We start from the raw sequence: 12,504 nt of genomic DNA, 5'->3' as shown, positions 1-12,504 counted from the left end.
CACTGTACGCACATGTGCTTAGCCCAGTTTCCACAGAGCGGGGCTAATTCTTAATGCCCATGCTATAATGGACTGTACTTCACCTCACTCACATTTTCTATATTCTTCCTCCGCTGAAGCTTCTTTGCCAGTTCGGCCATGTGATCTACTGGTCCGCCGCCCCCAACACTCCTCCCTGCATTCGCCACACCACCCCCAGCAGGGGGTCGACCTGAGGCAGCACTGTCAGATGGGGCTGCCTGGAAAATCATGCAACATTTGATTGATTGCAAAAATGTGCTGACTATCCTTTACCACTCAGAAACACATTTTAACATGCCCGTTGTCCCTTAGAAAATCAAATGAAATCTAACTACGAGCTTTCTTACTAAATTCAAGTATTAAAGCCTTCATTACAAACCCCCTAGTACTGATGAGCAGCTAACACCATTAAATCTTAACAGACAGCGAGTTACTAGCAGGCTGTTCTGATTAATGCTGGTTACATAGACATTCCCAAAAGTGCCGGACCGTCGGACCTGACTGACGTTTTTAAGATAAGTACGATTGAAAATGCTATGTTGCCCATCCTAATGTCCAAATTATTAAATAGCAAAAGTTTCTTTATTTCATATAATTAAAACCTGAAAATAAAAAGAGAGCTAAAATGAAATATGAGCAGTAAAAAGTACATTGTATTTTTGTTAACATTCAAGAAATGTTACTAAACATGCGCACCAAACCTTTCCTTTGTGAGTTGTGCCAATAGTTTTTACGGTTAAACGGTGCAACTCAGATCGTTGTTATTGGGTTATTAACAGTTTGTTCCTGATCAAATTTACTCTTAAAATTGCTTTTTCACTGATTTATATATTTTAGTGGCCAGTCGGTTGACATTTGTAGTTAAATTCTGATTTGTCATATAATTTCGCGACCGGAAAATATTTGTAATTGAAATTTTTTAAATACCAATAATTGCTTTGTGTTTTTAAAACTTATTATGTTAAATTATGTAATTGATATCCCACATGTGTTATGTTGTTTAAGGTAAATGTACATGAACTTCATTTATTCCTAACAAGTATAAATGTGTGTTTTTTGTGTAAAAATAATTTATTTACATTCTTCTGTCACTATCACACTTAATTACCAGTATCTCAAAACATTTGTTTAACAGCAATTTACACACCAGAATACAATTATTTAATTACAATTGAGAAATTAAACTGTTTTTAACTAATTTTAGGTTTAAATATGTTTCTTTAGAAAACTGTGAGTGTGTGTTGTGATTTGTTAGTGTACATTGTTCAGTGCTGTGTTATTTTCCATTCCATTTTTCCAATTATCATTAAGTCAATAAATTTGGGTTGGTGACGTGATTTTTTGGTCCTATAAATCCCAGTCCGGTCCTGCACGTTTTTTTAAGTCCAAAGGAAGGAATGTCCTATGGACTTCAAATACTTTTGGGAATGTCTGGTTGTATACAGCAATATTCACTTTGCTTATGAGGGAGAAAGATTTATAAGTGCATCTTGTAAAATAACACCCCTAAAACTGCTTAGGCCTACAAAAATATTCACAGATATTATGAGGGTCGGAAAATATTTGAATGTGATCATAAGGCAAAAAGGAATGATTTTGGTTTGTTGACCATTTTTAATTCATGAAATAAAAGACAGGTGTACATACTATCATGTCATACCAAGAAAACTGCATTACCTCATGGCCGTCAAGTATTTTACCGGTTTTGAAAAAGATTTATACTCAGGAGAAATCTATGATCATAGATAAAACACCATCTGAGCTAGTAAGATGATGAATGGGTAAAGAGGTGATTTAATACTTGTCCACAATGTTTAAATAAAGTCACACCAGATAAACTTCAACACCCTCTGGCAGTCATGTTATAAACTGACTGGAATCATTTTTTGACGACCCCCATCAGACAAAATGTGATCATCCTTACATGTTAAGCTCAGGTGAGCTAAGAATGGACATGAACAATTATGAATTTATGTCATAAAACAGTTTGAGCACTTACTGGTTCAGTGCTGACTTTTTTCAGCCTATTGGCCTTTTCAGCTAGGGCCGCCGCCAGACCCCCACCTCCACCCATACCCTCGATGCTGGGAGGTGCAGGGGGCGGGGGAGGGGCAGGGGGACCTCTGCCTGCTGGAGGTAAAGGAGGTCCGCCCGCGGGGGGCGGGGGAGGTGCGGGTGGTGGGCCCCCTGCCGGTGGTAATGGTGGCCCCGAGAATGGTGGCGCTGCAAGGACAACGGGAGGGGTGGGAATTGTTGACACTGGAGGTGCCACGGGGGCTGATACTGGCGCTGGTGGCTCCTGATATGTCTGGTAAATTGCTGGAGCTGAAATCACATGCAGTTTATAATAAAAGAACTTATATTATTGTAAAATCATAAGCATTCCTTGGACATTTATTTTTGTTGATTTCATGGGTAAACAGATTCATGAACTAAAGATCTTGACAAAATTATTCCAAGTGCTTTAATAGTTTGAGACTTAAGTACAATAGGCAAAAAAGACATTAAACCTAACATCAGTATTTCTCAATCCAGATTCATTTCCGATACTACACCAATGGAGGTTCATTACACTGTGTTCTTAGCTAATTTTGTAGCATAAGTAATTTCCATAAATCTTAAATTTGTTTTAAATGGCAATGTTATGTTACTATAATAAAGCAAACAATGGGAGTAATTCTTGAAGTAGACCATGTTTGACCAGCACCAACTTTTTAAATTGCAATAAGGGGGTATTAAAGTGCTTGTAATAAATGGATAAAAGTACACTAAATGGGGATCCCTCTTGCATATATCACGTGTAACTATACCAGGTTGGTCTCAGCATACCGTTAATAAAACAAAATTATGTATTCCTTTTAACACAAAGCACTCTCGAACATTAAAGTCATATATGGTATTTGATACAAAATCGTTTTCAGTAAAGTAAACATACAATGATCAAAACTGGGATCACCACCTTTGAACACTCAATGCAGAGCATACAAATATAGAGTTAATTTACGTGCAGATAATTTCATTCATTCTTTACATACCTCCTCCAGATGGCTGTCTTGGTGGTCTGAAACACACAAGCTTTTATTTAGAATGATCCCTTACAATAAATGACAGAATTCATTTCATTACACAGGACCGAATTGAACCTATAAAGGCACTTGCATCTTTTGCAAGTTGATTTTTTTTTCACTTGCAAAATGAAAAACTTACTCGCAATTTGGGATTTTTTATAATTTTATTTAAAACAATACATTTCTTGTTCCATAGTGCTTAAAAGTGTGCATTATATGTTGGCTACTTAAAAAAGCATAATCATTGGAACAAAACAGTTATCTCAATAATTATAGGCATGAACACGCATTCAATATTCAGCAATTTGACTTGAAACTCAAAATTGTTAAAAACAAGCTTGAATTTCAGTTGCCATTTACAAGGCTAAATGCAACCTTTTAAAATTTTCCGTCATGTAATCTCATTCTCAATTCTTCAGGGTTTTTTTTTCATTTTATCTTTTAATTCCTTGGCCCAGTTGGCAGTGCACTTTTGTCCTCTTCAGAAATTTGTCTATGATTGATGAACACTTTTGGTCGTGCAGACGGAAAGATTTTAAGAAAGTCGCGATCACCGAGATGCTTATTAACCGCAAGCGCCTAGCAAACCATAGCTCATACCAGAGTAGCTTCCCTTGAATCTTAAATAACAATTGCTGCGGAATTTTTTTTTTAGCCAGTGATTTTTTTCACCCAATTGGGAACAATCTGGTACCCATGCCATTGGGAATTTTTTGCGTCGTGAAATCACCAAATTGGGAAAAAAACGAGTCTCGAAATCTTTCAATTTGGAAAAATCAAGTTGTGAATTGTTTCAATTGAAGAATGGTATTTTAATGACTTTGTTTGACTTTTGTCACCTTTAAATGACACAGGAAAGCAACATAAACTTTTATTTACAGTCCAGTCTTGCACAAACTATATCATGCTATGGGAACACAGATGGTGTTATAAATTAGTTGCATAATTTTACCCTTTTAAATTGCTGAATACAAGATGTGCATTATGAATCCTGCTGATTTAATTCTCATTATTGCAAATTAAATCAACAAACAAGTATAAAGAAAACAACACAATAAACCCTCTTACCGCATTCAAGTGTACATGAAAGTGCTTAAGAGTTTTTTTTGTTAAAAATCGTTGCTCGTATCCAGCCCCATTCCCAATGAAAAAAAAGGCTATATTTTTCCCCAAATGAGACTCAAAAATTCCCAATTGAGGATTAAAAAAAAAAATCCTGGAAATTGGGACGGGTCCAGTTCATTTTGGGAACAGGTCCGCAGGTTGGGAACGGGTCCGTTTACCGGACCCGTCCAAAGAAGGAAAAAAAACACTGTTAGCAGTTTTAATGCGTGTGTGTACAGCAGTGAAGACTTATCAAGAACTTTAGTTTCCACTTTTGTGATATTTTTCGTTTAAATGAAGCCTGTTCTTATAAAAAATCCAAAGGAAGTCTCTTCTTATTGAGAAATGCACAGGTTCATCTAAGATGACACTTTTATGTACATGCACATGAATTAAGCCCCATTTTCCCACAGCAAGCCCTCAGTTGTTGACTAAGTAGCAATACTATACTTTCTGTATCAGGGTCCAACTTTAACTTTTTTTACAGCAAGACCATCGGACCAGCTTCTCTTAAAATGTACTAGCCCGAATCTGATGTCTACTAGACCATAAATGACATAGCAAATAAACACAATTGTGTCATGTAACTGTTTAATCGGGATTTATCAGTAAATAATCAGGGAACACCAGAAAAGTGTTTTGATGCATAGAGTAAACAGTTTTTGCTTTTCTTCGTCAAGTTATAGCCATGGGAAATTTTATTTTCCATTTAGGATAAAATTGACGTTTTCATTTTTCTTAATATTTACGTTTCCTGTCAGTTTTACCGTCGGATTCTTCTTTATTAACTGATTTGTCGCACGAAAATCCGAACTTGAACAAAGCCATTCTTTAAATTACATTCTCTCGTCTGCTACACCAAAATGTTTACATTGATGATACCGATTTTCGATAGAAGTGGTAAAAACATGCTGTATAGTTTTATGACACTGCAGAAAATCATTAATATTTATGACAACTTGACCGATGGAAAAAAGCAATTTCTGCGGGAAGCCCTCCTTCGCGTCTAAAAATAGCGATGAATCATGTGAATGCTTTGCGTTTATTTATATACACTAGTTTTGTTCTGATGTGAATAACAGATACGAGAGTAATTTTACACATTAAGAAAAAAGGTTTTTACAGCAGTTAGTTATAGTTCAATGAATCAGTATAGATTTTTTTAAGTACGACCAGTCGGACAAGCTAGCCCGCAGTTTTACTAGCCTGACCACCGATCTTACTAGACAATGTCTGTCAGACGTGCCTTAGTGTCGAACCCTGTGTATCTATAAAGACCACGGTATATCAATCTCCTTAAGTACACCTTCAATTAAATATTTTTTAAGGGAACTTACTATATATTGTTGAGTTATACTTAATTTCAATTGCATTGTTATATTTATACAAGTATTTCTAGGCAAACCTTATTTCAACTTGATCATTGAATGCTGGCGGTCCATTTGTCTGTTGTGTGTAATTCATCTGTTGGTAGCTAGGTGGTGGCGCATTCATTGGTGGTTGGGGAGGGCCAGACGTCGGTCTGCTTTGATCTGCCACAAGAAAGAGCCCATAACCTTTCACCACTCAAATACAGTAAAACTGCGATAACTCGAGGACGCACGGGACCGACATCGATGCTCGAGTAATCGCAGGTTTCGAGTAATCCATGGTATTATTTGTTTTTACTGTCTCGGTTGATAATGCTAAATTCTGACCGCAAACGCTTTATTTACATTTAAGACGGTGCTAGAGAAAGAAAAGGCTTTGTAAAAATCGCTTAAGGTTACAGTATAATAAATAAAACAATTAAGATGATCGTAAATTCATTTAATTATTTCAACATACACACAAAACATATATATAATCAAAAATATCTCATTAATATTCACTGTACATGTATCATAACTATTTAAAAAAAGCACACAAGGTACGTACATGCGCATGAAAAAAACACACTAAAAACAACATAATCACTACACACTTTGCATTTTATGTACATTAGTCAGACTTGTGTTGTGCAAAGTCAAGGATTGAAGATTGTCGCAACCGATTAGCTTCCCGGAACTGATGGCAGAAGACGTTTCGCGATAATTATCGATTGCTCGTAATTATTTAATTATCATTAAAACTGTGTAGCTTTGATCTGCTTCTCAAAGGATGACAATTTGCAGTGTTTCTCAAACTGCAACTACCTTCACACCTAATCGAGCGTCTTTTGTCTGCTTGATTGCGCTGTTTTCACAACTCGAATATTTTTAGCACCGACCAGACGAGAAAGCGTCCTCGAATAATTGCCAGTTAATTAGGTGTGAAATGCCTTTCAGGGACCGGCACACGACCTCGAGCTATCGAAAATCGCATGTTTGAGTTATCGCGGGTATTTTTATATAGACATTAAAGGAAAATGCTAGGGACTTTCTTTAATGCTCGAGTAATCGCCAGTTTTCGAGAAATCGCCAGCTCGAGTTATTGCAATTCTACTGTACACACTTTTACATGCGTTTAGGCTCTTAGAGAATAAAATTAAATTTTAGACCATTACTACTGAAGTCAAGTTTTAAAGCTGTCCTTTCCAACCCTGATACTGATGAGCAGCAAACAGCATAATACCTTAACAGAATGTGACTCACTCACTCACATGATGTAATTGTTTTATGCTGGTTGCACATAGCCATTTTAACTTTGTCTTTGAGTTGAAAGGGTTCAAGTTTTCATAGTATTTCACTATTTCAAGGTTTTCTTTTACTGCTTGGTTACCCTTGGTTACCCTTTTTGCCTTTTTCAACAGTATTTCAGTCATATCACAGCGGTCAATTGACCTACTTGTACTTTTCCAGTGAAAGCTGGTTAAATAGTACTCATATAGCGCATATACTCATGAAAGTAAGGGAAAGCTGTCATGATTGAATTTAACAAAGGGTATGAATGGCCATATAAATTGTTTGATGACACAATCATCACCCAAGTTGTGGCCTGGCCGGTTATCAAACCCAATGACCAATGGTTCTCTGTCAGTATTTGTTACGCTGACTGAAAAAAGAACTGTTTATGCAAACCCATGTTATAGACAAATTCGCAGTAACATATAAACAAAATAAAGCTACAGGTCGATCCTCCTCTGGGAAAAAACTGTCCTTAAACTGTCGTCCAATATAAGCCTGTGAAGTCTGCACAGGCTTATTTGGGACGACACTTCCCACTTTTAAGGTATCTTTTTTTTAAAGGAAGTCTCTACTAAGCAAAGATCCAGTTAAGGCAGAAATTGTTGTCTCTGATTAGCTTGTGCAGACTGCACCAGCTAATCTGGGATGACACGTAACACACATGCATTAAACCCTGTTTTCCCAGAGCGAGGATCAGTTCTATTCTATAAGAAAATGTAGGCCCATGATGCACCCCAAAGTCCTTACTGTTGAGAATGTCCAGAGCTGTCATCATTGCGTTGGAGAATGTGTCTGAATCCTCTTTGTTGGCAAAGTTGAGACCGTAGACGCTCCTGCTGTCCCTCCACTGGTGAAATGTGGGCGTAGCCTGGTTGTACTTCAAGTTCTTCAGTATTGCGCAATTTATTACCACCTGAAACACACATAATTACGCATATATAAATGCCATAATTTAAGAATGCATAATTTTTCATTTTTTAACATAAGAGCAATCTATATTTAGTTTGATTAGTGCATATATTTTGAATTGCATGCATTTAACTACTGAATGATATGGAGGTTATTTCATTTCATGCCAATGTCATTACGACCATAATACACAAATGTATATTGAATAATATTCTTCTTCTCAGATTGAAATTGAAATTTAACAAGAGCACCTCATAACGGGTGCCACGCTCGGCTACGGGTGCAGTTTTGAATCAATGAAAGCTTGTCAGAATTTTATTTTATTTTTAAAGGTCACAGTGACCTTGACCTTTGACCTAGTGACCCAAAAATGGGCGTGGCGTGTAGAACTTATCAAGATGCAGCAACATATGAAGTTTCAAATTTGTAGGTTGAAGCACTTTGATCTTAGAGCCAATGTTCAAAACCTTGACAAAATGTCAAGGTTTTTGCACGACGCGGACGACACGACAACGGACACAACGAGCTAGCTGGCTATGACAATACCTCGGGTTTTCTCTGAAAACAGCCGAGCTAAAAATCACTTCTTTAGAATCCAGTAACTTTGCTTAAGTTTCATAAAGAGACCTGAATTTTGCAATTATGTCAATCATTATTTATTATATTTTTTACATCAAAACATAGCATTATATTAACAGACAGTAGACTAAGCCAAATACATAACTCATTGTCATACGTTCCAAAAGTTTAATGTGGTGACCCTTACTTTTTTATGTCTTTTAAAATAATGTTTTAATAAAAATAGTAAAAATTATAAGTGTAAAAGTTCAACTTTATTGAAAGCCTACAAGCTGCAAACTTAAATTACTGTAAAATTACTTAAACTTACTATGCAACAGTCTTCATTTCCTGTGAATACATGTACAAATAAATTTGAAGCTGTTTTTAACGAAACTAACGATTCCGATCACAACCATGAAAACTTTCCCATAGCCAGTGTCTCCTCGAGTGACATCACTTTTAAATGACTCATGATTCTGTCCAAGGTGAGGAGATGAACACTCAGCATCAATAAATGATTCAACAGACTGCATGAGATGATGCAAGTCATTCTACGAGACATTATATTGATTTGACCATGCATTTAATAAGGAACATAACTTTTTACAGTATGTTACCCAGACATGCAACTATCTCTAGTACACTGTACTTTGGTAGCCTGGCCAAAAAGTATGCTATAACCAAGTACATGTCATAATTGTCATTAATTAAATTTAACAGAAAAATATTAGACAATGTTATCATATTTGCTGTCATTACTCCCTTTTATGAGCCTGAATCCTTATGTCCTTTTATGAGCCTGAATCCTTGTGGTTTTTTTTAATAAACTGATCGATGCTCAATGAGAGTGCGTCTGGTATAAGAATTGGAAAAAGCAGTTTAATGCCCATTCCAGGTTATAAATGCAGGTGCAAAATTACTAAAAGGAATTTCAAAGTTCATACAAATTTAACAGTATTTCCCCAATTAGACAAACAAGCTCCATTTTCACATTTAACCCCTTAGTTTCATTTTGCTAAATGTACTTTTTGTTTTACATTTTCCAAGCAAACAATTGAGCACTAACAAAGATACAGACAAAAGAGATATCAAACTTACAATAGTCTTAAAAATTGCATATTTTATCAATGGCAAGAAGAACAAATCATGTCAATTATTTGATAATGACTAATCATTCAATAAGTTTTGTAACATCCAGTGACAACATGCAGGTTTGATAACAATATATACTTCCTTTATGTATACAATAAACCAAGATAATATACTTGTTTAATGGTGCAAATGCTTCCTCAACCAGTTGTGAAATAATGTTTCTAACAAGGAACAGAATATACAAAGTGTACTGCACATCAGTCTCTGTAACCAATTATAAACCTAAACAAATTCAAACATCTTTGACAGGCACACAAAAATTTTCACTTCCTGATTTCATCAAAAGCCTTCATTATTTATCAGATCAATTTCAGTCCTGGACTATTTGTTTAGCAATTTTGGGCATTTAAACCTATGATATCCGCTGAAAGGAGCAGAATGATATTGCACCCCTGCTGAAGTAAGTTACCTCTACTTCTTAAGTAATTTACCCTCCCTGCTGAAAAAAGTTACCTCCCCTACGGAGGTAAGATACGTTTTCTGATGAAGTATGCTACTTCCCCTGCTGAAGAAATTTACCTCTTCATCTTAAGAAAGTTACCTCCTCTGCTGAAGAAAGTTATCACTCCTAAAGAAGTAAGTTACCTCCCCTGCTGAAGTAAGTTATCTCCTCAGCTTAAGAAAGTTACCTTCTCTGCTGAAGAAAGTTACCTCCCATGCTGAAGTAAATAATATCCCCTGCTGAAGTAAGTTACTTCCCCTCCTGAAGTAAGTAATCTCCCTATTTGAAGTAATTTACCTCCCCTGCTGAAGTAAGATATATCGCTTGCTGAAGTAATATACCTCTCCTGCTGAAGAAAGTTACCTCCCCTGCTAAATAAGTTACCACACCTGCTAAAGTAGGTTACTAACCCTGCAGAAGTTATCTCCCCTGCTGAGGTAAATTACCTTCCCTGCTGTAATAAGTTACCTCCTTTTCTGAAGTAAGTTATGTCCCTTCCTAAAGTCAGTTAACACCCCGCAGAAGTTACTCCCCTGCTGAAGTAAGATACCTACCCTGCTGACGTAAGTTACCTCCCCATTTACTTTTAGTTACCTCATGGTCTGCTAGTTTCCTGCCCACAACTCTAAAGGTGTTGTTGACGGTGTGCTGGTAGATCTGCACCTTGGACAGGCCAGGTGCGTTACCGCACGGGATCCACTTCTTGGAGCCATCATCGTACGTCATCACATTTGCCCGGGAGCTGCATATTGGGACTTCACTGAAACAGAAGGAGAGAATTTTAGCTTTAACCCTTTAACTCTCTTCGATACGCATTTTGATCAGTTTGTAGTCATTTAGAATATCAAATATAATTTGACCGTTCATACTTATTTAATTTTTCAAGGCTTCATTTCCAAACATTAGATACTGTTGAGCAGCAAACAGCATAAAACCTGAACAGACTGCGAGTTTCTCTGGGTAAAAGTGTTTGAAAACATTCTTGTTAAAGAAACACATACAACAACACCAATATAACGTCGCTGTTGTTCTCAAACCTCGTAGCTCCAAAATTTTCAAAATATTTTTTTCATTTTTTCCGAATATATAAAGTCTGGCGCGTGTTTTGTGCTATATCTCGTAGCTCTACGCCAATCAGAGCCCTTGAAAAAGCCACGTGACAAAATGTTGTAGAATGATTGTTGGCTTTTTTCCCGGCGAAAAGTCGTAGCGACGCCATTTCACATATCGGTACGTCGTTTCGTTTGGACAAATTTACAAAAACATTTTTATAAACAAATTTATTTGCAACTACGAGGTTTCCTATCAGGACGAATTGTCGTACCTCATAAAAATGACAAAACTGTGGTGACAAAATATCGTAGCTACCATGTCTGACTGTCAGTATGACTTATCAGTATGACTTACGCGTCTACGTATTTTGCAGCTTCATTTGTTTGGTATTTTTACAGAATTTCAATTTCTAAAACATCGTTATAAAAAAATGAGAAGGTTTTTTCTCTCTCCTGAAAAGTTGGCATTTTGTAGCTACGAGCTTTGATTTTGCCGTGTTATGAATTTATGCTAAGAAAGCAGCAACATGAAAGGACAACATGTAATACCTTCATTTTTGTTTTGAAACCTTCAAACTGAGCTACTTACCAACTCAACAAATTTGAGACACCAACATGGTCAACCAATAATGGTCATAAGAAAAATATTTATCATTCATGTTTCCATACAAGCAGGTGCAATTTTTTTGTATTGGCGCTTCTAGTTTGCTGATACATGTGTGTCATGTTGACAGTTTAAATAACAAAACAAGAGCTGTCTCCATAGGATGACATATGCCCCCCCATAAACGCTTTGATAGAAGTTATGAGCATTTTTCGAAACCTAAAGCATTTTTCGAAACCTAAATGCCGACCCTAAGTTCAAGGTCAAGGTCTTGTCCATAAACATATGCATACCAAATATGAATTTACATCTGAAGCTACATAGAAGTTATGAGCATTTTTCGAAACCTAAACGCAAAGTGTGACGGACAGACAGACAGACAGTGCTATTATTATATGCCCTCCATGGGGGCCTAAAAATAAAAAATATCTTCAGTTGAAATAATTGCCGTTTTCAAAATCTTCATATCCAAAAACGAGGCAAAACTATAGCGCAAAAATATTTGCAACACTGTTGCTCCTGTAGTGATTCCCTCATAAGTTTGAATGTGAAGCCCAGTGGGCTATTTCAGTAAGTATATTAAAAGAATTGCAATCCAGGATGTCATCAGCAAGAATGGACAAAACTACAACTTTCTTTAATACCTTATTGAGGCTATACTCTTAATTTTGCACTCATTTCATAGTATTCAATAGCTGCATGATCTTTAAAACATTACCTAAGTTAACAGTGCAACATATTTGGCTGTAATCTACAACTACATATACATTTTGCTCTTAAAAATTAAAAGAAACAAGAGGGCCATGATGGCCCTGAATCGCTCACCTGACTCATTAAGATCAGATGAAAACTATAACCTCTATTGTCTACACAATGTTTTTCTATGATTTGACCTAGTGACCTAGTTCCTGACTCTAGATGACCCAAATACAATCCCAATCCAGAT

General features: G+C 36.4%; 1 protein-coding gene across 8 annotated transcripts in view; it reads right to left on the bottom strand.

Moving 5' to 3' along the window:
• Positions 1–12,504, bottom strand: part of LOC127873330 (vasodilator-stimulated phosphoprotein-like) — a 56,679-nt gene that overhangs the window by 15,683 nt on the left and 28,492 nt on the right. For all 8 annotated transcript variants that reach the window (XM_052417174.1, XM_052417172.1, XM_052417166.1 and 5 more), the window contains exons 2-7: positions 10,497–10,662; positions 7,586–7,751; positions 5,599–5,725; positions 3,057–3,082; positions 2,021–2,346; positions 93–239 (exon numbers count right to left, since the gene is read on the bottom strand). In XM_052417174.1, the coding sequence (XP_052273134.1) occupies positions 93–239; positions 2,021–2,346; positions 3,057–3,082; positions 5,599–5,725; positions 7,586–7,751; positions 10,497–10,662 (958 nt within the window). The remainder of the gene's footprint in view (positions 1–92; positions 240–2,020; positions 2,347–3,056; positions 3,083–5,598; positions 5,726–7,585; positions 7,752–10,496; positions 10,663–12,504) is intronic.

The sequence above is a fragment of the Dreissena polymorpha genome, chromosome 3 (assembly GCF_020536995.1).
Source record: "Dreissena polymorpha isolate Duluth1 chromosome 3, UMN_Dpol_1.0, whole genome shotgun sequence".
In the NCBI taxonomy this organism is placed as follows: domain Eukaryota; kingdom Metazoa; phylum Mollusca; class Bivalvia; order Myida; family Dreissenidae; genus Dreissena; species Dreissena polymorpha.
This window is presented reverse-complemented; position numbering and strand designations above follow the sequence as displayed.